Raw genomic sequence first — 25517 nt, 5'->3', positions numbered from 1 at the left:
TCAGTTTGATCAATATTGGAGATTATTTGCTTAACCTTTACAAAAATTGAAAAATAACATATGCTTTTCCCATTGTTATTGTTTTTTGTCGTTACATTTTTTTTCTTTTAGTTTATCAATATTTAGCACATTTTACTATGTTTTTTCGCTCTAATTTCTCCATTTGTTCTTTTTTTTTTTTGAACAATATTTTGAATATTCCGGTGAGTCTCCAATGATGTTTTTAACGTTCAGTGAACGTTCTGGACATTTCGGTGACTTCCACTGGCATTCATAACAGTCCGGTGAACTTCCGGCGACTTCCCGGCTATACTCCGACAACTTCCCGGTGATGTTAAACATTCCGGCGAGTCTCTGGTGACCCGTCTGACGGAAGTCCGACAGTAGTAGATGTAACAGCATCTGTAAATTTAAAAAAAAAAGAAAAAAAAAAGAATAGGATTTTTTGATAACAATTAATAATATATAGAACTAATTGATACAAATATTTTGTTTGAGATTAGATGAGTTTTGAACTTTGTATATGGGATTTATGGATAAGTTTTCTAAAAAAACAAAAACTCAATACAAATCTCGGCCCAAGTTAACATGGCTAGATGGAGTTTGGGATTAAAAATTTGGCCCACATTTTAGTCCGGCCTGGCCCATTCAAAATAGTGTCCATCAGGTTTTCTACTTCTTAGCCGGCACGATGCGGATTGTCAGGGTTATCTTCCCCGTCGAACCAAACTGTTTTGGGACGATTACAAAAAAAATCTCAGAATTTAAACCTTCTAATCTTAAAATTTTAATTTTGTTTATTTAAATTATTATTTTTTAATTTATTTTTAATTTAAATTATTTATTTATTTATTTTTATTAAATAAAATTGGCAAAAAAATATATTTTAACTATTAAAACAAATGTAAACATATATAAAATATTATTTTTATTGAATTTAATAATTAAAATGTTTATTTCTCCATCAATTTCACATAATTAAAATAAACAAAACAAATAAACATTTTAAAATTTAAAAATTAATTTGGTTATTAGAATCATTTTTTATTTTTTATTTTTTTAAAAAAAATTTCCCAACTGTTTTTGATGCACAAACGACTACGTGGACTTAACGTAGCCTTGTCGTTAGAAACAAAGGAAAACGTTAGCCTCTAAGCCTCTTCTTCCTCTATCTCTCTCATCTCACTCTGCAATTGAGTGTTTTAGAGAGAGAAAGAGAGAGGCAATGTCGAAGCTTCTACACACTTCTCACTTCACCTCCATCCACCGCCGGAGCTTCTCTTCCATCACTCTCTCCTCATCTCCACCTTCGATTCTCCTCACTCCCTCTCTCTCTCCTCTCCGTTCCAAATTCTCTCTCTTCAGTTCCCTCTCAAACCCCCCTCAACCTCTCTTCCAATCTCTCTCCAATTCACGTCCTCGCCGAAACCTCTCAATTCGAGCTTTCGATTCGTCTTCCGAGGCCAAAAAGGACCAAGTATCGGCTGAGAAAGAGAAAGACCCTAATTCTTCTGAAACTCCGGGCGATGGTGGTAATGGAAGTGTGAGGAGCTCGGATGATGTGTATCCGAGCGGTGAGTTTGAATTTGAGGAGTTTGGTGCGTGGAGGAAGTTTGTGGTGAAGCTTCGAATGCTTTTTGCGTTTCCGTGGGAGCGCATTCGCAAGGGCAGTGTTCTTAATATGAAGTTGCGTGGGCAGGTTAGCATTGCTTTACTATGATGAATTTAGGAAAGTTTGCATTAAAGATAATAGCAAAATGCTAGGAATTTCAAAAGTTTTATCAAAAAAATCAAGTGGGTCTCATACTCATGTAAAGATATTTGATAAATTTTTTGATAAACTCTAGCATTACTCAAGATAATAATTGGATTGAATATATTTCAGTTATATGGTAGTGGATTACTGTTGTCAGTTATGTTGTTGTTGTTTTTTTTTTGTTTTTGTTTTTTTTTTTTTTTCAATTTGTTGGAGATTATTAAGGAAGGAAAAGATAGGCCTCCTTTGGTAAGTGGCTGTTTGTCAAAAAAAAGTTATTAAAAAAAAAAAAACCTTAATAACTTGTACTAAAAAGTTAAAGGTTCGCTTTTCTGTCTACTTTTTACACATTTTTTCGTAAAATGTAAAAAAGTTATCCAAAATATACTAATTTTTTTTTTACCTCATATTTTAACCAAAAAATCAAAAAGATACTAAAATAACCTGTTCCCAAATGAGGCCATATATGACTCTGCTTTGTAGACCTATTTAGAAACTCAGTGATGTGTACGTGATATGATTAGTTGATAATTAAAAAAATACGAGAGAGCATTGCCGTAGATATCCTTATTGATTGCCACATTAGGTTTGAAAAGTGAATCTAATTTTTGGACCCGAATAGCAATGCACATTAACAAATATTAGGAGACAACAATTTCTGGGGGTTAAATTTTTTCTGTGTTTGGTTTGTATTGGGTGCAATTGGGGCATGTTAAGGATGTTTTGTGCAGTTGGAAGGGGGGCTGGGTAGGAAAGAGAGGTTGGAAGGCTTGGGATCTTGCAACGTTGTGTTTGATGTGGCTGGTTTGGCTAGAATGTAATTGGCAGATTTTCACGGGATAGAGGTTTCTGTGCCTCGGTTGAAGTATTTTTTCTGGGCGGTCTTGTATAATTGGGTGTTGGGGAGCGTGGTTCTCGACTTATTTTCTTTGGTGGATTTATTGATTCTTTATTTGTTTAGATGTAGGTTTCACAGTAGTGCTGGTTTGTGGTTATATTTGTGAGCATCATCTTGATGCATTTTCTCTAATAAAATGGTTAGTCTTTATTTATCAAAAAATATACATATATACATTAGGAGACAATCATAGTACACCAACACATGAAAGCTTCACATCACAAAAATTCTAAAGTTCACACCATTTTTTCATTTCATCATTGATATTTGTGAACCATGAATTTTTGTTCTGTAGTTGATATTTCAACAGTTGATTTTGTTTGATAGTGGATATGTGAACAGACAAAATGGTGTGAACTGAGGAAAAGCTCAGAAGTAATCAATCTTTGTCTTTAGTAGGGATTGATCTCCTGAGTGGCCAACTGAGTTGGCCTGGTTCTTACTCTGTATTGTCTGAAATACAAATGTCAACTAAAACCTGTATGTATTATGAACAGAAAATAGTAGTGAACTTGATTAACTCAGCTAAGATCAACATTATCTTGGTTGAACTTTCTGGTTCAGCTACATCAATTATCTAGGATCATAGTTGGTGTTCTTTATACATATGCTGTCATATTGTGACCATCCATATTACTTGGCATGGTTTCACCAATTTTTTGTGTCACATAGTTCTTTTGAAACCAGAGCCCACTTAACCAATAGTAAGCAGTACTTACAACCTTATTGTAAATGATAGCAATAGCATAAAACTATGCTGCCTTAGGTTTGAATCAAAGTGTCGTTACTCAATTTGGGTAATTAACCATAAGACTACCATTCTTGTTTGTGATGTTGAGTGCATAGTGGGATCATTGAAGTACTTGATAAGTCCATGAGAGCTTTGATCCATTTCAGACTCAAACAATTCTTAATGATCTAAAATTCAAGTTATCAAGTTTATTCCTATTTATCAGATTCTCTGTTTGTTTGTTTTCTTCTTTCCTGCATATAAATTTTTAGATATTGATGCTCTATTTGGTGATGGAGATGAGATTTATTTACTTCTTTGTCTCCCTCATTTTTTTTTATCTTTTTTAATAATTTTCAGATATCTGATCAGCTAAAGAGTCGTTTCTCTTCAGGACTATCTCTACCTCAAATTTGTGAAAATTTCATAAAAGCCGCATATGATCCTCGTATCTCTGGTATCTATCTCCACATTGAACCCTTGAATTGCGGGTGGGGTAAAGTCGAAGAAATCCGGAGGCATATGCTAGATTTTAAGAAATCAGGTATCATTATTATTTGACATTTTTATTTGGAGTACTTGAAATCTATGGTAAGTTTCTTGCTTCCCTATGTTGAACCTTTGGTCCTTCTCTGGCTTGTTGGCATTTTAGATTGAGAAAAAAGTTGATAAATCCCAGGAGACCTGCCAATTCAACAATCATAACTGCATGTACGAGTCTCTAGTCATATTGAACACATCCGAATGTATAGATTGACATGGCCATATGTAGCTAGATCACATATATTTCTGTCAAATTTGTGAGCAAAAGTGCCATAGAATCACTTGCTGAGCATGATTATATAGTAGACTTCTTTATGACTCTTTCTAATGGTTCTTCTCACATTTTATTCTATAGCATTCCAAGCTTATTTGTTTGGAAATGCCTTGTTTCCTGGATATGGAGTGTTGTATTTATATCTTATAATCTTGGAAGTGAGTAGCTTTTTGAAACATGAAGTCATGTTTTATCTCCCTCACAATATGTTAGTTTTGTATATCTGAATGAAATCTTTTGTCTAAGAGGCACAAACACATCTAAGAAGGTGCCTTGTTACATTATCTCATAACCAACACGTTGTGGACACTCCTTAGACATGGGCTGATGTAGGACGAGTAGGGATTACTTTCTTACAAATAGTGTACCCAGTTTAAGTATACTAGCAGCAGCAGCAGCAACAATAGACTTATAGGGCTGGATTTGGTGGGATTTTGTTGCTGCAAAAGTATTTAAAGAAATAGAAGTTTAAGGGTTTGTAAAAGGATAGGGTTTTGGGAATGAAAACATGAGTGGTTAGGGGCTGTCGGGTGGCTGTTGTGAGCACTGTGAATAGTGATGTGAACAATAATCTTGCTGGATAGAAGAAGAGGAGAGAGAGAGAGAGAGAGAGAGATGTTTCACCCTCACAAGGGATAGGCCAATCACACAAATATAATCTCTAATTTTCATAATATTAACTTTTCTCCAATCATTGAAATTACACATATATTTATAGGTTAAAGACTCTCCTAATTCTATAAGGACTATAACTCAAATTTAGAAACTAAAAATATTCAGCAATTACTAATATTCTAGACCAACTTTAACTTCCAATTCTACTTCAATTATAATAGGAAATTTTAATGACTTCTAGTTATATTTCAATATCAAAATAGGAAACTTGGACTTGTGACCGGTAAAATTATTTTAGACATAATAAAATCCATATAAAGACCCATTTAATAACTTGACCCAAAATAAAATTCATGGGCGACCCCTACAACCCATGCCCAACAATTACTAGAATTACTATTATACCTTTAATTACTAAAACCTACTATAGTGACATGAACACTTGAAATTATTCCAAATCTTTAATTCTTGATACCCTAAATGTGTTTCATGTGAAATTCCAGATTTGCTATTTTTCTTCTTTCCATGATCTTCATTATGGGCCCAACACCTTGTGAAATTGTCCATAATTAGAACATAGCACTATTATAAACAATTGGATGGCAACATCAGATGCTTATGAAAACATAGCTTATGTAGTGAAAAGGGAACATCTTAATGGGAGCCATGTTTAACCCTCTTTAGATCATGATAACTGCACCCTCAAGTGTTTAACCTTTCCTTTCTTAAGAATGTTTAATATTGTATATGGCCATAGAAAGTCGAGCAAGCAATATAAGTAATAGCATACAGAGCACAATTATCTAAATGAGTTTGTCAAGCTGTATCTTCTACAATATTAAATTCTTATTAAAGAAATTTGGAAGATAAAAAATGTATATATTTGTTTCAAAAAGTTGATATGCATGTGTATATATATGAATATAATTGAATTATATATATTGCTATGTCGTTGTCTGTATCCTAGTTTTTGGGGGTTATTGTGTTGGTGTATCAGCATTATATCACATTCGTGTCGTATGTCTATGTGTGTGCTACTTAGTCTTTTAAAAATATTTCATGTATTTGGATCTTTGACTTCATTTGTAAATACCTTGCAGGAAAATTCGTTGTGGGTTATGTCCCTGCATGTGGAGAGAAAGAGTATTACCTTGCCTCTGCTTGTGATGAGCTATTTGTCCCTCCAAGTGCTTATTTTGCTTTGTATGGTTTGACAGTTCAAGCATCATTCCTTGGAGGTAACTTGTTCTGTCACAGGTTTCAAGTTCATTTGACAAATGTAAAATGTCCGCTTATTCTAGCCATTCATTTTGCTTTGATGTGTGTGGGATCTGGAATCAATTGCTTGCATTCCTGTACATGTAAGGCCTCGTTTGGAAATAGACTATTTAAGTAACTTTTTGACTTTTTACGAAAAGATATGCAAAAAAGTAGAGAAAGTGATGTGACAACTTATAGTAATTTTTTGGTTTTCTGGCTAAAATATTCCCTTCCCAAATGAGGCCTTACTGATGTGACTAAACTAAATCCTACCATGAAGATTGTTTCAGACTAAATGGCTTATAATTGACACAGTGGATGGTTTTTAACTCTTAAAAATCATATGGACTTTCTTTACTGCTAATTATTTTGTCTCTCTTAATGGTTGCTTTCAACTACTCATGTTACCATTGTGCATTGTTTTGTTACTGTAATGTGGGACAGATCATATGGTTGATCTTAGTTGTATACATTACATTCCATGTGATTATTCATCATAAAACCTAATATTGCTTGTGAAGCCTACATCATGAAGTACATTATATATATTATTGGGCTCATTTTTTATCACCATATGCTTTTGGGACGTGACTTACCAAGTAGTACATAAATTTTCTTGACTGCTATTTTCAGCTATGCAAGATGAGTCTAAAGTCCTTGAATGTGTTTAGACCACCTTTTTAAAAAGCGGCCACAACTGTTACGTAACGCCGTTACGTAACGGTTGTGGTGGTTACCGCCACCCGTTACCGCCGCTTTTGTAGTGTGATTGAGATTCATAGGTATATCGGCCGTAGCGGCTGCCATAGCGGTCGTAACAGTGCCATAACGGTCTGTTATGCACCGTTACGTAACGGTTCCGAACTACTTCTTTCGAAAAAACACAAAAAAAAAATTGAAAATGGGGGAAGAGAGATAGAGAGAGAAGAGGGAAGATGAAGACGGAAGATAGAGGAGCAAGAGCGAGCGAGAGAGAGAGAGAGAGAGAGAAGATGAAGAATATGTTATTAATTTGTTGAAGCTGTAAAACCTATGCTATTCTATTCAGCTGCTATCACTCAATCATTTGTTTGTTTGTGTCTATCTATATATTTAGGCTCTTATTTATTCTCTTATTTTTGTCATTGGGTATTTTATATATAATAGTTAGTGATTGATTTTTTGTTTAATATAAAGTTATTAATTATTAAAATAAAATATAAAAAACTCAGTTTATAGTGATTTAAAAATATGAAATATATTGGATCATACTTAAAAATTTACAAAAACTGATCAATATTTATTTTAAAACCCAATAAATATGATCATGGAAAAAAAATGTGCGTATCGGTAATTTGTTTTTCAAATTGTGAGAAAAATAAAAAAATTTACGGTTCCGGTTACCGCAACTGTTACGCTACAACCTTTACACCCCGCAACCGCAACCGCAACCGCAACCGCACCACTGTTTCGGCGACCACAACCGCTTTTTAGAACCTTGGTTTAGACCTAAGAAGCACGGACATGGACACAACACGGACGTGTAAATTTTCAAAAAATGCAAGACACGACACGTTGGGGACACATGCAAAACATATATCTTGTATATTTATTATATGTCATATTTTTAAATATTTAATTTTATCAAATTTATCAGCCTTAGGTATGCTATTTTAGTAAAAATGTAAAAAAAACAATTTTTTTTAAACAAATAGTCCTCATTGTGTCCTTAATGTGTCTGCAGTGTGTTCCTAGCATGGTCGCAGCGTGTCCCTACTTGTCCATAGGGTGTCCCAGTGTGTCCGACATGTGTCCAGAGTGTGTCCGTGTCCAACACGTGTCGGACACTCGTACGTGACCTCCGGGGAGGTATCCGTGCTTCATAGGTTTAGACTGTTGTGCCCTTTAAAATATGTTTGAAACACACTGCATTTTTTGTGAGTTCTGTCAGGATGTGTAACTTTATGGTAACAGATGCATATATGGATTAACTTTACTTCTATCTATTTATCGTAGGTTATTTTGTGAGAATGTGTAGCTGAAGTTACTTCTATGTGCAAAATGCAGCTGTACTTTGCATTACCTATGTCTCATGGTTCCATTATAACCGTGGTGCAGTGGTATAAAAATTTGTTTTGCAGGTGTTCTTGAGAAAGTTGGAGTTGAACCACAAGTGCAAAGAATTGGGAAATACAAAAGTGCTGGGGATCAACTGGCACGCAAAAGTATGTCTGAAGAAAACTGCGAGATGCTGACTACATTGCTTGATAATATTTATGGGAATTGGCTGGATGAAATTTCTGTTACCACAGGTGAGTTTCTTGTGCCCTGGCATGATGTTTAAGGTTTAAACTTAATTATGGGGTTCCTAAATTCTCATACAGGAAAGAAAAGAGAAGATATTGAGCACTTCATTAATGAGGGAGTTTTCCAAGTAGAGAGGCTGAAAGAAGATGGATGGATTACAAATATAAAGTATGATGATGAGGTACATAAATCAGTTTCCAGATTTTTGGCATGAAATTTTTGTTAGAGAAATGGTTTATATCCTGTAACAGTTCATTAAATTTAGACATCCATAGAGTAAGACAGCACCACTAGCCAATGGTGGGTTCCTGAGTTATAAATATATTTAGTTCGAAATTTGTATGGGAATAAAAGCATCAATTAATCCACAAGAGTTTACACTAGTGAAATTTTCTATTTTACACCATTTGATGATGTTTTTTGGATTTATTTTCTTGAGTTCACGTCTTATCTGGGTCATTATGCTGATCAAATATAGAAATGCTTGAAGTTTGAGAGTGTTATTAAATTAGATTTTTTTTATAGATGTTTTTGTAACTAAAAGATATGAGTTTTTAGATTATATGCAAGGTTTCGAAAAGCGGTTGCGGTGGCATGGTTGCAGTTGCAAGGTGTAAAAGTCGTAGCGTAACAGTTGCGGTAACCGAGACCGTGAATCTTTTTATTTTTCGCATAATTGAAAAAAATTTACCGATACACACATATATATATTTTCAAAATCACATTTATTAGGGTTTAAAATAGATTTTGATCAAACTTTTGTTAGTTTTTAAGTATGATCCAATATATTTCATATTTTTAAATCATTATAAAAGGAACTTTTTATATTTTATTTCAATAGTTAATGACAATAATTGATTTTAAATGTCTATAAAATTATTTTTGATCAATACCTGAACTAACTAAATAAAAAATATTTATAATTATTAAATATAATGATTATAAAAAAAAAATTGTGTCATAAACAAAAATTATTTTTGAGCTAATGATTTTTTTTTTTTAAAAGATATTTTTTTAGACAATAATTTACAGCTAACTAAATAAAATTATTTACAATTAAGTATTAAATGAAATGATTATAAAAATAAAAATTGTGCCATAAGCAAAAATTAATTTTGAGCTACTGATTTTTTTTGAAAGACATTTTTTAGACAACACATTATAGTAATAAAATAAAAAATATTTACAATTAAATATTAAATGAAATGATTATAAAAATAAATACAACCAATGTTTATATATTTTTTTATGTTACATGCTAATGTGATGAAATAAAAATTAAAAAATAAATTATAAATTATAAAGAAAAAAAATTCATACAAGGCTTTTTCTTTGAGTTTGGATCACTTAAGTATTTGTTCTTTTTTTGTAAGATTTGTTTTTGGAAAGAAAGTTATTCAGAATATTGTAATGATGTATAACAAGCCGTTACGTAAAACCAAAATGGCCGTTACACATGTAAATTTCCGTCACACCACAAAAGCGGGTGTAACGGGTAGCGCTTATCACCGCAACCTGTTACGTAATGGCCGCAACCGTCACATAACACCGCTTTTTGAAACATTGATTGTATGGCAAATGATATTTGATATTTTATTGATTGTTGTTTATGGCATGCATGGAATATCTAATCCAAAAAAAGGTTTGACAAAAGTGGCTGCTATGTAAATTTAAGTATGAATGTTAGTCCAAATGCTATATGATCTTGACTGCTTCATGTAGTGTCCCAATGAATATTCTGATTTACGGCCTAAAATATTTATGCTGCCAGTATAAGCGTTTACATGGCAAAGTTTTTAATGTTCAGCATTTTTGTGAACCATCAGTGTTCGCTAAATGACCAGTTATGTATATAATTGCCACCACCAGCTTAGGGTAAAAGCGTCTATTTAAAGCCCAAACTATAACCTCTCTGTCTTGATTGATATGATGATTTTCAGATAGCTCTTTCCTAATAGGTAGCCTGTACAGGTTATTTCGATGCTGAAAAAGAGACTAGGACTTCAGGAGGATAAGAATCTTCCAGTAGTTGATTACAGGTAGTCTCTTTACTTTCCCCTCTCTCATGGGTCAGCCAGCTTGCAGGTCTTTTTGTCTGCCGGAGATACTACTTTCTGGAGGATGTTATTTTCTGTTCTTTAGAGTTGTGCAATCTTGCATTAAGTGATGCAGATATGTTATGGATGGATGATAAATTTATGGCGTTGATATTTAATGTGTTGGGAATTCTAATGAATTACCTGTACACCTTTTTACAGTTTCTCAATGCAAAATGATCCTGATATCAAATACATTTCAACCTGCTAAGTTCTTCATTGCTTCTGATTTTTGACTAGTGTGCAACTCAGTTCTCTAATTTGAAGTTTGAATGACTGTACTATTAAAGTCCCCCAGAAATTTATCAGTTTTCTCCTAACTAGTTTACTGGAATGCGAAAGATGATGTTGGCACCTAAAATATGTTTCCTAAAACTTTTATCCCCTCTATTAGTCCTTCTTTTTCCCCTTTATTTTATTTTATTTATTTGATTTTCTTTTTTTAGCATTAACTGTCTTCACCTGTCTTTAAGTTTTGAATTTTCTTAGGTATTCTTCATAGTTTTGATGTTAAGTCACCTTGTAATATGCTTATCTAAACATTTGTGCTACAATTAAATTTCTTTGTCCTATTGTTGAACTGATGTAATGTGATTGACATTGCAAGGTGCTGACATGAGCTTACAAGAATTTATTTCATTTCAACTACAGGAAATACTCTAGAGTTAGGAAATGGACCCTTGGTTTATCAGGTGGTAAAGATCAAATTGTCATAATCAGAGCCTCCGGAAGCATTAGTAGGGTACGGGGTCCATTCAGTGTATCTGGTTCGGGTATTACTAGTGAGCAATTTATTGAGAAGATCCGTAGCGTAAGAGGTTGGTTTTATCTGCTACTATGATCTTGAATTTGGCATGTTCACATCTTTGAAAATAAAATTCCTTAAAATAGGCATGCAGAAATGCTATTAGACCTGATTCCAGTAATCGATGGCATATAAGTTGTAGATAAAATTACACTTCCTCACCTGAGGTTTTGGAATAAGATGCTTGGAACCCCCTTTTTTGGAATTGTTTGGAAAGTAGGTAGGGACCTCCCTTGCCGTTAGTATCCATTAAAAATATGTTGTTATCACTAATTTGACTCTACATGTAACTAATTTGACGCATCTTTAATGGTTTTTCTGCATAGATTGACTTAATATCTCAAGAGCAACACTCAAATTTGAAGTCTGTAAGAGATCAACTTGCGAGTGAGCTTGCATTATGGAACCATTTTATGCACATGATTTCTGGACTACAAGCACACCAGTTTCAATGATTTGGCTATGTGCAAGAAACCAGAAAATTAAAATACTATAGTTAATTATTATTGGTAATGAGGAAGTACACAAAGAAAGGTGTGAGAAAATATATAGTGACAAGAATCTATTGGTGACTGCAGTGTTTGTGTGATACGACAAAGTGATTTTCAAATAATTCATTAAATGAAAGGATCACCATCTTGTTAGTGAAGTATCAATTGCACGAAAATGTTTTGAGTACCTGGAGACCTATTGAATGGAAACGGTCAGATGTTTTAATCTGATGAATAAAGAGAAAGAAATACTCAATCTTGAGTTCCAAGTTAAATTGCAAATCCTAATTATGATGATGGAATTGAAAAATAAACGTAGTTGCAAGATTGCAGCACTGATGCTGGATTCAAGATGCATGAGATCTTAAAAATAAATAAATAATAATAATAACAAAATAAAGAAAGACATGAATTTAAATGATGAACTGGATTTATAGGTTAAAGAATTGCTGTGGCATTACTAACTATATTTTACTGCTCACTGAGTTAATTACTTTTCTGTGTTCAGTTAGCTTTTCCTTTGTCTATAATTGTGCTCCTTCCCCAGCTAATGCTGATCTTTTATTCCAGAGTCAAAAAGATATAAGGCTGTTATCATCCGAATTGATAGTCCTGGAGGTGATGCTCTTGCTTCTGATTTGTAAGTAGTGCGGTGTTCTATCATTATGGTAGAAATTTAACAAGTAAAAACACGATATGTACATGTGTTGATGGCATGTATAAGGCTGTTACCATCCAAACCTATTGGAATTTGTTTTACATGTGAATGATTGAGGATTTGAGTATATTCATCTAATTATCATTTTAGATGTCAGTGTTCTTTCTCTATATTTAGTTTTGGATGTCATGTTTATAATTCCATTTACAGATTTATTTATATTCCTCATGCAGGGAATGAAAATTATAGGAAAAAGGGAAAACAAAAGAAAAATATGAGAAGTTCTAACATGCTCAAGCTCATATAGTTGATTGAGCAGCGTTGATGTTTATGTGCAGAATGTGGAGGGAAATCAAACTTCTGGCTGCCTCAAAACCTGTTATTGCATCAATGGCTGATGTGGCGGCTAGTGGAGGGTACTACATGGCAATGGCTGCAGGGACTATAGTTGCAGAGAATCTTACCTTGACAGGATCGATTGGGGTTGTTACAGGTGAACCTAGGAGCTCATAGTTTTATGTTTCCTATAATTTTAAAAGTGAAAAAATTGACGAATTCAAAAGAAAAATCGATGAATGTGCATTCTATGATGTACATTTTCAGATCGTGGTCTTCTTTTGATTTTATAATTCAACTAATTTGTGAGCAAATGGTTTAACAAAACCTTAAATGTCTAGAACCACTGGAAATGGAATCATAAATACGTAATAGGAACAAAAGATCATGATTGATATTCAATAGTTTTTGAAAGGTTGACAAATACTTGTTTTATGCTATGACATTTGTTCTAAGAATTTTAATGTTTCTAGAAGAACTAGATGAAACCTATTTAGGTTTTCCTAGGTTATATGTCTTGATGTTTAGGTATTTGCACTTGTAGGGAAATTTAACTTGGGTAAACTGTATGAAAAGATTGGCTTTAATAAGGAGATCATATCAAGGGGAAGATTTGCTGAACTTACTGCAGCTGAACAGCGTCCATTTAGGTAAGAAGCCCCATTGAGTTGCTAAGGATACATATACTTGTATTTTCTGAAACAAGAACATGGGAAGCATTTTTCCACTCAATGACTTCAATTGAAGTTAAAATTTGATTTTCTCAAGAACTGTATTGTCTAGCCCTTTTCCTGCCTACTTACAAAAACTAATCACACTCAACTTGCAGACCAGATGAAGAAGAACTTTTTGCCAAGTCTGCACAGAATGCGTATAAACAATTTCGAGACAAAGCAGCATTGTCAAGATCAATGACTGTACGGTAGTCAATTATTGTATAGCTAAAAAAAAGTGCAGTACTATTTTCAATTGCTTATCAGAGTTGTAATGATTTTTTGGCAGGTAGAAAAGATGGAGGAGTTTGCACAGGGGAGAGTTTGGACAGGTAAAGATGCAGCTTCACGAGGTTTGGTTGATGCTATTGGTGGGATCTCTAGGGCTGTTGCTATAGCAAAACAAAAGGCTAGTATACCCCAGGACAGACGGGTTGGTTCCTTAATAACTTGTTTCAGTTTACTGTTCTAGTGCTTTGAATAAAAGTCTCTGCTTTTTATTTGTTTTGTAAATATTTCAAGTTCATTATATTGTCTTGATCTTTGTATTGGATCCCTGATAGTCTACAGCCTTCTAACTTCTAGGACAGAAAATAGTACTAGTAGTTTTTTTGTTGGACCATTTGTAGATGCTGAACTAGGTTCATGGCTAGTTTTTCAAAACTTTTACATTAACATTGATTGTGTGAGCTGGCCAAATCAATTTCTTCTACCGCTTTGTGATTTGTATCCTAAATGTGCAGGTTACTCTTGTCGAGCTGTCCAGACCATCCCCATCCCTACCAGAAATCTTAAGTGGCGTTGGCAGTTCTCTGGTCGGAGTGGACAGGATGTTAAGAGAACTACTAGAAGGCTTGACGTCATTCGATGGAGTCCAAGCCCGGATGGATGGGATCATGTTCCAAAAACTGGAGGGAGCTTCTTATGTCAGCAACCGTTTCTTGAATTTGATCAAAGACTACTTGAGTTCACTCTGACCTCAGAGCGGTACCCATTGTCTCTATCTTTTAAATTTCTGTTATTTTTCTTATACATTTCAACTTTTTTTTATTATTCACTTTTTGTTATTTCTTGGTGATAAAAATTGTAAATAGACCTTGATGTCAAGAGGATTGACTATAGGGGAGTGGAGTACACCACATAAAAGAAAAGAAACAAAGAGAGGTGAGCAATTTATCCTTCTGGCTATTTTCAAAATTATACTTGTACATGAATATCAGATCAATATGATATTTTTTTATGGATAATCTACACACAACCCTACAAAGGGGCGTTTTGGGAACCTTGGTAAAAAGCTAGTTTTTTTGGCCTTTTAGCTTTGTTACACAAAAAAGCCACAAAAAAATCAAAAAGTTGCAAAAAAAAAGGTCGAACTTTTTATTAACTTTGTAAAACACGACAAAATAGATAGTTCAGATCGTCGGAGTGGGTCTTAGGGGCTTATGAATAATAGAAGTGCATAGTAGATTGGTAGAGTAAACAAGCACATGAAAACCAACCCTAGACCTAAGTACAAACTACAAAGGCACATCATAAAACTCCAAATAACCCTCCCTAGACAGGTATAGAGATGCAACTGAATATCTTTTTACCCGGAACATTTCAGACAATCATAAAAACAGATTAAAAGTCGATTAATCGAACACACAGACCACCACCAAAAAAAAAAAAAAAAGAAAAGAAAAGGAAAGAAAAGAAAAGAAAAGAAAAGAAAAAGGACTACTCCAAATGTTGAGGTTTCTTACAAGAATTTTCTTTGAAGTCTCTGATATTAAAGTTGTCTTTCCCCTGTTGGATATGTGAAACCTCTGGGAAGTTGCTAATTACATTCATCTAATATTTCTACACACACAAGGGTTTTTTGTTAGATGCAAGATTCATAATGCAGATGAGTGTGAAAAGATATTATGTGAGTGAATCTAGAAGCACCTCAAAAGTCTAAAAAGCCTTGCCCCTAATTCGAAAGTTCTTCTCTGCTCCCCTTGTGTCGTTTACCAAAAAAAAAAAAAAACTGTCAGAAAATTAGCCCTACTTTTAGATTATATTTTTTGCGATAATAGGTCTTATGTATCAGACTTATTTACTCACAAGTTCCGTAAATCACTTCTCTACTGTCAACAACTTAAGCCCTTTTAATAATTATTTAAATTTGCAACATTAACAAAAGCTCGTACATTAGTTTACATTTAAAAAAAAAAAATTAGATTGATTTGATAATTATAACTTTTTTATTTTATTGCGGCTGTTTTTTAAAAAAATGAATGATAAGTTTATTTTTGAAAATAAAACATTCAATTTATTTTTATATTTTTGGAGACAAATATAATAAGTTGAAAATTTATAATTATTAAATCAATTTAATTTTTCATAACTGATATATATATATATATATATATAATAAATGATTTGATTTATCAAAATAAGACCCGTGATGATTTCCAATAATTTCTCCATACCAACACCCCTTCGAAAAATTATTGACATGTTATCTCGTAATACACCAACACACAAATAATACACCCCATTATATAAATCAATTATATTTGAAATACTATAGGGGTATTTATTCATAATTTTTTTTCACTTATTTATATTCTACTTAATCTAAATTATTTTCTTATGTTCCAATAAGTTATATAGGTGACATAGTTATTAAAATATCCTTAATAATAATATTCACATCGACAGTGTGAATGTTCATACTATCAAATATGAGCATTCACATCACTAAGTTGTTAAGCATTCAAAAAATATTTGTAAGGGTAAAATTGTCTATAAATACTTTAAATATGATAATTAAGATTTGGTGTATCAAATGTCCAAATAATAAGACTTATTGAAATATAAAAAAATGTTATGCACTAATTGTGATATAAATATTTGAAAAAGAAATTTATAATAAATTTCGCTTGAACAATTTTTCTACTCTCCTTCCACTCTTGCCAAGTAATTATAGTTGATTATGTATTTTACCCAATGATAAAAGATTATGAGTTTCTACATAGTTTAAAAATTAACAAATCACAAAGCACCATTAGTAGGGTGTTTTTTATAACTTATTTTAATTTAAGAGTTTGTATCAGATTGTTTTGTACAATTTTTACTTATAATTTTGTAGACTAAAATTTTTAAAATAAACTAAAAAAAAATGATTATTTAAAAATTAGAAAAGATGTGTTTTTAACTTATAAGTTATAGTAACTGGAACAAGCCGAGTTAATATTATGAACCAATGCGATATTGTGGACCTCTCCTAATCCACTCTCTTTGACAAAAATTCACGTGCCACTTCTCTCCTTTTCTTTCCTTTCTTCTTGCCAAAGGAAGAAACAAAGAAATGATGTTTCAAGAAAGAAATTTAAAAAAAAAAAAAAAAAGAAGAAAAAAAAAAAAAGAAAAGAAAAAGGAAGATGCATAGAAATACATATATTGACTCAAAGGATGATGGAAGTTGGAATGGATATATTGCCTCCTCCGAATGACTCTTATCCACCACCAAATTAATCAACCTCTCAACATTCTTCACTTATTTGAGAAAAGAAAGAAATAAAAAAATAAAATAAAAAAAAGGTGAAGAAGCATGCGTTTTTCTCATTTCTCAACTCTCATCCTTGCCTACTCCATCTTCTTCCAATGTTGTTTTTGTGCCATTGCTAGTGACTATGCAACTCCTCATTCCCTAGTTGACAACATTGCCATTAACTGCGGCACCTCGGGAAAATCAACTGCGGTTGATGGCCGTGAATGGATTGGAGATATTGGCTTCTCCAATCTTGCCCCGTTCAAATCAACGTCGTCAAAATCCAACCATCGAGCCTCTGACACAGTCAGTCCTGTCCCCTACATGACTGCTCGGATCTCTCATTCTCAATTCTCCTATACACTACAACTCAGTCCGGGCCAAAAATTCATCCGTCTTCATTTCTACCCTACTTCATACTCGGGTTTTGGACGGTCCAAGGCCTTTTTCACCGTGAAAGCGGGTCCCTACACTCTCCTCAGCAACTTCAGTGCCTCCCTGGCCGCGGATGCTTTGGGCTTGAATTCTTTCGCTAGAGAATTTTGCGTGAACGTAGAAGAAAACCGAGCACTAACCATAACCTTCTCTCCATCTCCTGCTAGTTATGCTTTCATCAACGGAATTGAGATCGTCTCCATGCCTGCAGGCCTTTATTACACCGATTCAGGGGTCTACGTCGTTGGCCAGAAATACAAAACCTATATAAAAAACAACACTGCGCTCGAGACTTCTCATCGCTTGAATATTGGCGGTGGCTTGATTTTATCGGTGGAAGATTCAGGCATGTTCCGGCAATGGTTCGATGACACCAATTACTTGCTAGAATCGAGTGGTTTATTACCTGTTACTGGCACGGTTGCTGTCAAGTTCATGAATGCAGCACCACCAAAACTTTACCAAACAGCGTGGTCGATGGATCCAAACATGCAAACCAACCAATTGTACAGTTTTACATGGAAATTGCCTGTGGACTTGGGATTCAGGTACCTGGTGAGGCTCCATTTCTGTGACCTTGAATATCGGGCCAAAGAAAGCCACTACAGGGAGTTCAGTGTCTTCATAAACAATCAGATGGCTGAGGCTTACACTGATTTGCTCAGGTGGAACGCTGGAAACGGGGTTGCAATGCATAGAGACTACATGGTGACGATGGAAGGAGAAAGAATAGAGGGAAAGCGTGATGTGCTCGTAGTTGTACACCATCACTACGAGTTGAGGACTACGCAGAGAGAGGTAATCTTGAAGGGGTTAGAGGTTTTCAAGCTGAGCAACCCTGACAACAATCTTGCTGGTGTGAACCCTATGTTTCTAATACATGCCCCGACAACTAGTACCCCAAAGCTCCGAGCCTTGGTGTTTTCCTTTGGTGGTGTGAACACAGTCGCAACTGGGGTAGTGATTTTACTCTCTCTATTGAATATCACTGTTTACCAATTGCGTATTTGGGGAGAAAACTATGGCGAAAGAAACATCTCCTCGTCATCAACAGCCAAGAACTTGTGTCGTCGCTTTTCAATTCATGAGATCCAATCGGCGACCAACAACTTCGATGATGCATTAGTAATTGGACATGGTGGATTTGGTAAAGTATATAAAGGGCTCATCGATGATGGAGCCACCACTGTTGCCATAAAACGGTTGAATTTGATGTCCAATCAGGGGCCACGTGAATTTTGGACTGAGGTGGAGATGCTCTCCAAGCTTCGACACATTCATCTCGTTGCTCTGATTGGCTACTGCAAAGACTCCCAGGAGATGATCCTTGTCTATGAATATATGGCCCATGGGACTCTCGCAGATCATCTCTACAAAAATACTAGAGAAGGTCATAGCATTTGTTGTCTCAATTGGGAACAAAGGCTCAACGTTTGCATTGATGCTGCACGTGGATTGGATTACCTTCATAGGGGAACCCAACCAGGAGTCATACACCGAGATGTAAAGACAACAAATATTCTTTTGAACGAATATTGGGTTGCTAAGATTTCAGATTTTGGATTGTCCAAAATTGACACCACAAGCCAGTCGCACACCCATGTTAGCACAGACGTTAAAGGCACATTTGGATATTTGGATCCTGAGTATTTCTCGAGCCATAGATTGACTTGGAAAACCGATGTGTATGCGTTTGGCGTGGTGTTGCTGGAAGCGCTGTGTGGGAGGAAGGCTGTGGATGCAGAACTTGAGGATGAACAACAACACAGTCTAGCCCTCTGGGCAAAGCACTGCATCAAAGAGGGAATGCTTGATCAGATCATTGATCCTACTCTAGGAGGGAAAATATCATCGCGTTGTCTTAAGGTGTTTGTGGAAGTTGCTAGCAAATGCTTGCATAAATGTCCAAATTTACGGCCTACAATGTTTGACGTGGTGGGAAGCCTAGAGATTGCATTGGCGGCACAATGTCAGAGAATTGATCCTTCCATAAAGATAGAGGAGGTGGAGGTGGAGGTGGAGGTGGAGGTAGAGGCAGACTATGAGGAGGATGAGGATTTTATCAATCTTCGTAGGGCAGAATTTGAGGAGATTATTGGGATTACAACTCTGGATCTGGGTGGTGCTGTTGTTGCGCAACGTACACAAGGCCCCATGTTTGGGCAAGACGAAGGGGAATTTCAGGCCAAGAGAAAAACCAATTCAACATTCAGCAAGTTGGTAAGGGGTATTACACGTAGAGCTAAAGGTATGGACATGCCAAAGGAGAAGACAGAGAATGGCAGATCAGTGAAGCGGAAACCTTTACCAGTCATACCAGAGGAACCTTTTCGACATCTCTCAGTCGCCCAAATTGAGTTAGCCACCAATAATTTTGATTCTGCGTCTATTATTGATTGTGATGGTTCAGACATTGTGTACGAAGGCTATCTAGAGGATGGAAGCCTTGTGGTTGTCAAATGGATATTAAAGTCGATGTTCATTGGTTGTGAGTTTTGGGATGAGATCAGGATGCTACCCAAGCTCCGACATCCTAATCTTGTCCCTTTGGTTGACTATTTCCCCTACAAATATGGCGTGCTCCTTGTGTCTGAGTTCACCGCCAATGAAAGTCTTCACGACCATCTTTACGATTGTGAGACTAAGGGTTACAGTCCTCTTTCCTGGAACCAAAGGCTTCGAATTTGCATTGACGTGGCTCGTGGATTACAGTACCTGCATAGAGGTTGGGAGCGTTCTATCATACACCCGTGTCTGCAAACTAGTAAAATTTTGTTGGCTGAGGGGTGGGCTGGCAAGGTTTCGGATTTTTGGTTGCCTAGGCGATTCAAAGACGATACATATATGACATCAGTATATGCAGCTCCAGAGTACATATATGGTCTATTAACCGATAAATCTAATGTGTACTCGTTTGGCGTGGTCTTGTTAGAAGTAGTTTCAGCTAGAGAAGAAGCATTATATCTTCCTTCACTGGAGAATAGGCCACAGCTATCCCAACTGGAGAAAGGAGGGTACATCGATCCGTTTTTAATTAGAACTAAGAAAATGGGAACTGCGAGTCTGAGGATTTTTGTTGAGATTATGGAGAGTTGCTTGCAATTTAACTGGCGTGAACGACCATCAATGGGTGATGTGGTAGAGAAGCTTGAGTATGCATTACAGCTACAGGAAGAGTTCACTGAATCTGCTAAGTAGGATGTCAAAACTTGGTGATAGCTACAATTTACAAATGTGTAAATTAATCCTACAGTCCCAGAGAATTCAACCAAGAATTTTCTGGGTAACGTGGTTGTGTAGTAGTGATTAAATTAGTGTTGTGTAATGAATTTGAGTTATAGATTGATATTTTTTGGGTAAAATTTAGAGTAACAATTCTGAGATTGTAGTATTACTGAATATGAAATACAATATAGATATAAAATATGATATGACGATATGGCAAATTCTAAAAGATTAAGATAGAATGCATTTGTAAAATAAGAAAAATTTTATTATTATTATTTTTAATATTGTATTATATATAAGCAGTTAGTTTATTTATTTATTTATTTTATATCAAGACAAAATTAACATGTGGGAATTAAATTGACACATATAAAATATTATGGATCAAAATCACATAACCCACATACTTTAGGGATCATTTGTGTATTTAGTCTCATTAAATTATGTAATGCAAAATTTTTCGTAAAAAGTATATGAGTTGGGTTTAGAGTTGTTTCAAGTTATTTGGTCACTAACAATAATTTGATATGTTTTGAGATTTCTAATCCAAATCATGAAAGTCAATACGTTTTAAAATTATTAAACTCAAAATCAAACTGAGTTGAGGTTAAACCAAATCAATTCAAATCATGAAAATCAAATTTATTAAGTTGTTTTGTGCACGACGCAACTTAGGTCATCTTCAATCTTTGAAGAAAAATTTGACTAAAAATGTAATAAAGCTTTCCAATAGGAAAGTTAATATATATATATATATTTAGAAAGTTAGACCCACATGTTATATCATTTTCCATATTTGTGTTATCTATATTAAAAAAAAAAAAAAATTGTGTTAGTAATCTCGTAACAAGCAAAAAAAAAGAAAAAGAAAAAGGATTATCATGTCATTATTTTAAACTGTTGAAAATTTGGATTTGAAAATAAGTTTTTCTTCACTGTAAAACTTAATTTTATATGAATTTAAAAATTTTAAAAGTGACTAATTTGAATTAAAAATTTAAATAAGAGCCTGAGTAATGTTTTTAAAATCCCACTGAATCTAATCAGTTTAAATAAATAGGTGTGTTCTAGAAAATGGAAAAATATTCAACTTGTTATATCTGTTGAAATGAAAAAACTGATTTGTCATTCCATTTAGCACTCTTTGGCCATTTCCAAGCTACAAAACTACATGGCTCTGGTGGCGCCACCACTCTCATCCCTCCGCCGCCGCCACCATCACCACCACCACCAATACGTCTTCCGCAGAACCACGCAGAAACCAAACGCCAAAGACTCTCTCCATTCAATTCGCATTCCACAATCATCTCTTTTTCCCACTTCCCAAACACGCCAAAGAAATTCTCTCACTCCGACCAACACTTCAACCCATCAGCTCTCCTTCCCTGAACAACTACCCAAGCTTTGCCACTCCGGAAACCTCGCCGAAGCTTTAGCCTTGCTGCAACAAAACTTCGATAATGTCTCTTTCGATTCGACTCAAAGAGCCGAGGCGTTGAATGTGTTATTACAAGCCTGTGGTCACCACAAAGACATTGAAATCGGTCGAAAAGTTCACGAGATTGTTCAGAGATCGACCCAATTCAGAGATGACTTTGTTCTCAATACCCGAATCATTACGATGTATTCCATTTGTGGGTCTCCTTCAGATTCTCGATTGGTGTTTGATCAATTACAGAGGAAGAATTTGTATCAGTGGAATGCAATGGTTAGTGGGTACACTAGAAATGAGCTCTGGTTGGACGCAATGTTCACATTCTGTGAATTGATTACATTGATGGAATTTAAACCGGACAATTTCACTTTCCCTTGTGTGATTAAGGCTTGTGGAGGGCTTTTGGATCTGGGTTTGGGACAGAGTGTTCATGGAATGGCAATGAAGATGGATTTGATTTCGGATGTGTTTGTGGCTAATGCACTGATTGCAATGTATGGGAAATGTGGGTTTGTTGAGGAAGCTCTTAAAGTGTTTGAAAAAATGCCCGAAAGGAACTTGGTTTCGTGGAATTCTATTCTTTCTGGGTTTTCGGAAAACGGGTTTTGTCAAGAGAGTTTCAATGTGTTTAGGGAGATGTTGGCGGGAGAGGAAGGTTTGGTACCGGATGTTGCTACGCTGGTGACTGTATTACCGGTATGTGCATTGGAAGGAGAAGTGGAAATGGGAATGATGGTTCATGGTTTGGCTGTGAAATTTGGGCTGAACCAGGAACTAATGGTGAGCAATGCCTTGATGGACATGTATTCCAAATGTGGGTTGTTATCGAAAGCCCAAACCCTTTTCGATAAGAATGATGATAAAAATGTAGTTTCTTGGAATTCCATGGTTGGGGGTTATTCTAGAGGAGGACATGTCGATAGGACCTTTGGCCTTTTGCGGGAAATGCAGACAAGCAGTGTGAAAATAAAGGCTAATGAGGTTACCTTACTGAATGTATTGCAAGTTTGTTTAGACAAGTTGGAACTGTTGAAACTGAAGGAACTTCATGGCTATTCACTTAGAAATGGGTTTCAGTGTGATGAATTGGTAGCCAACGCATTTATTGCAGCCTATGCAAAATGTGGGGCTCTGAGTTCTGCTGAAAATGTCCTTTATGGTATGGAGAATAAGACGGTGAGCTCTTGGAATGCACTGATTGGTGGATATGCACAAAATGGAGATCCGTCAAGGGCTTTAGATATGTACCGTCAAATGTCATATTCAAGGTTAAATCCTGATGGGTTCAGCATTGGTAGCCTTCTTTTGGCTTTTGCCCACCTGAAATCCCTACAGTATGGAAAAACAATTCATGGATTTGTGCTTCGAAGGGGTACAGAAACAGATTCATTTATTGCTATTTCACTTCTTTCACTTTACATTCATTGTGGGAAACCATTATTTGCACGGGATGTATTTGACAGGATGCAAGATAAAAATTCAGTATCTTGGAATGCAATGATTGCTGGTTACTCTCAGAATGAACTTCCTGATGAAACCCTAAATCTCTTTCGTCAAATGGTTTCCGATGGAACCCAACCCAGTGAAATTGCAATAACGAGTGTGTTTGGGGCTTGTTCGCGGTTGTCAGCTTTGCAGTTGGGAAAAGAAACACACTGCTTTGCTTTAAAAGCTCACCTTACTGAAGATGTATTTGTCGGTTGTTCAATCATAGATATGTATGCAAAAAGTGGCTCAATAGAACTATCTCAAAAGGTTTTTGATCGACTACAAGAGAAGGATCTGGCATCATGGACAGTTCTAATTGCAGGATATGGAATTCATGGATGTGGGGAAGAGGCCATAGAGCTATTTGAGAAAATGCAACGATTAGGGTTGAAGCCTGATGGATTCACGTTCATTGGTATTTTAACAGCTTGTACCCACGCTGGGCTGGTTGAAGAGGGTCTGAAATATTTCAATCTTATGCAGCCGGTGCATGGAATAGAACCAAAATTGGAGCATTATGCTTGTGTTGTGGACATGCTTGGTCGTGCTGGGCGATTCAATGATGCTTTAAAGCTTGTAAATGAGATGCCAATGGAGCCTGATGTTGGTATATGGACCTCATTACTCAGTTCCTGTAGAATTCATGGTGAGACGGATTTAGGAGAAAAATTTGCTGAGAAGTTGTTAGAATTGGGGCCAGACAAAGCTGAAAATTATGTGTCAGTCTCAAATTTATTTGCCGGATCCGGAAATTGGGATGATGTCAGAACGGTACGGGGGAAAATGAGGGAATTAGGCCTTAGAAAGGATATTGGCCGCAGTTGGATTCAAATTGGAGGGAAAACTTACAACTTTGCTGTTGGTGATAGAATGCTCCATGAGTCAGAAGAGATGCAAGAGATGTGGAGAAGATTGGAGGAGAAGATAAGTCAAATTGGATATGTACCCGATACAAGTTCAGTGCTTCATGAATTAAAAGAAGAGGAGAAAATAGAGATTTTACGAGGGCATAGTGAGAAGCTTGCAATTTCATTTGGTTTATTGAAGACAACAAAAGGCGTGACACTGAGGGTTTGCAAGAATCTGCGCATTTGTGGAGATTGTCACAATGCAATCAAGTTGGTATCAAAGGTTGTTAATAGGAAGATAATTGTGAGAGACAACAAGCGCTTTCACCATTTTAGCAACGGGTTGTGTTCTTGCGGCGATTATTGGTGATGCAGAAGAAGCCAATTTTTTTTCATAAGAATCTAAGGCCTAGTTTGGGAAGACTAAATAAGTGCACTTTTTGACTTTTTATGAAATATGGGTTGGGTTTGAAGTGATGTGTTAGAGAGGTGATGTGACTTAAATAAGATGATGTGACTTAAATAAGATAGTGACTTTTTGACTTTTTGTCTTTTTTGTCTCATGCCAAACTTGGCTTAAATATGACTGGGAAATTGATACCTTTGGCTTATAACCAACCTTCAAATTTCCTAGGTCTGTACATGTTGGTCATCTGTTTTGCTTTCAACTTTCTTCTCACATATTGTTTCTGAAAACATCTATGCTTTGGCTTCACTAGCAGCTTCCTGTTATAGTTGATAAAGAATTGGTTTCAACTAGAAATTTTGATGGTTGAAGGATAAGTAAGTGTACATAGACATTTTGTGACTGTAGATTTCAAATTTTGAATGATAAGAGACAAATCTATCTTGTTGTTTGTTGTTAAAGATTGCAATAATGATGTCAAACCAGCATTTAGGGTATTCAACCTAGCACATACGCCTTTCGTGCACCTATCCATACATATATAAAGCAAAAGGATGTTAACGCCTATCTAAATTAAATTATTATTTTTGCCTAAATATTTACATTCAAGTAAAAAAGTTATTAGCAATTTTTTTTTTTGCGAATTCTATTATACACACCTACATACCATATACACTCTTAGTTACATAATTTTCT

The 25517-nt window shown here is 35.2% G+C and overlaps 2 protein-coding genes and 1 pseudogene across 4 annotated transcripts; all 3 read left to right on the top strand.

Annotated features, from left to right (window-relative positions):
* Positions 1-1097: 1097 nt before the first annotated feature.
* Positions 1098-14658, top strand: LOC114314152 (serine protease SPPA, chloroplastic). Of its 2 annotated transcripts, XM_082866705.1 has the most exons (13): positions 1098-1699; positions 3745-3928; positions 5917-6054; positions 8197-8367; positions 8440-8543; positions 10334-10401; positions 11110-11276; positions 12325-12394; positions 12751-12905; positions 13293-13398; positions 13578-13665; positions 13751-13894; positions 14205-14658. In XM_082866705.1, exons 1-13 carry the CDS (start codon positions 1226-1228, stop codon positions 14436-14438), a joined length of 2103 nt encoding a protein of 700 aa, XP_082722831.1. In that variant the 5' UTR covers positions 1098-1225; the 3' UTR covers positions 14439-14658. The 2 variants fall into 2 exon arrangements, with proteins under 2 accessions (XP_082722831.1, XP_082722832.1); XM_082866706.1 differs by lacking the exons at positions 12325-12394; positions 12751-12905.
* Positions 14659-16910: 2252 nt separating this feature from the next.
* On the top strand, positions 16911-20791 carry LOC114314150 (receptor-like protein kinase FERONIA pseudogene; annotated as a pseudogene). The gene has a single exon (XR_014327750.1). The product of XR_014327750.1 is annotated as a receptor-like protein kinase FERONIA pseudogene (transcript).
* A 935-nt stretch (positions 20792-21726) lies between these two features.
* Positions 21727-24919, top strand: LOC114314151 (Pentatricopeptide repeat (PPR) superfamily protein). Its single transcript, XM_028260612.2, has one exon. The coding sequence runs from the start codon at positions 21816-21818 to the stop codon at positions 24783-24785; it is 2970 nt and encodes a 989-aa protein (XP_028116413.2). The 5' UTR covers positions 21727-21815; the 3' UTR covers positions 24786-24919.
* The last annotated feature ends 598 nt before the right edge of the window (positions 24920-25517 follow it).

This window comes from Camellia sinensis, chromosome 4 (genome assembly GCF_055761805.1).
Source record: "Camellia sinensis isolate YWXY chromosome 4, ASM5576180v1, whole genome shotgun sequence".
Classification (NCBI taxonomy): domain Eukaryota; kingdom Viridiplantae; phylum Streptophyta; class Magnoliopsida; order Ericales; family Theaceae; genus Camellia; species Camellia sinensis.
The sequence above is the reverse complement of the archived record's forward strand: the minus strand, read 5'-3'. Positions and strand labels throughout refer to the sequence as shown.

Excerpts from the sequence above, each read along its gene's own strand:
- LOC114314152 (XM_082866705.1), top strand. The coding sequence starts at position 1,226 with ATGTCGAAGCTTCTACACACTTCTCACTTCACCTCCATCCACCGCCGG. Across the intron at positions 1,700-3,744 it reads ATATGAAGTTGCGTGGGCAG|ATATCTGATCAGCTAAAGAG; the intron begins GTTAGCATTGCT and ends AATAATTTTCAG. Across the intron at positions 11,277-12,324 it reads GAAGATCCGTAGCGTAAGAG|AGTCAAAAAGATATAAGGCT; the intron begins GTTGGTTTTATC and ends CTTTTATTCCAG.
- LOC114314151 (XM_028260612.2), top strand. The coding sequence starts at position 21,816 with ATGGCTCTGGTGGCGCCACCACTCTCATCCCTCCGCCGCCGCCACCAT.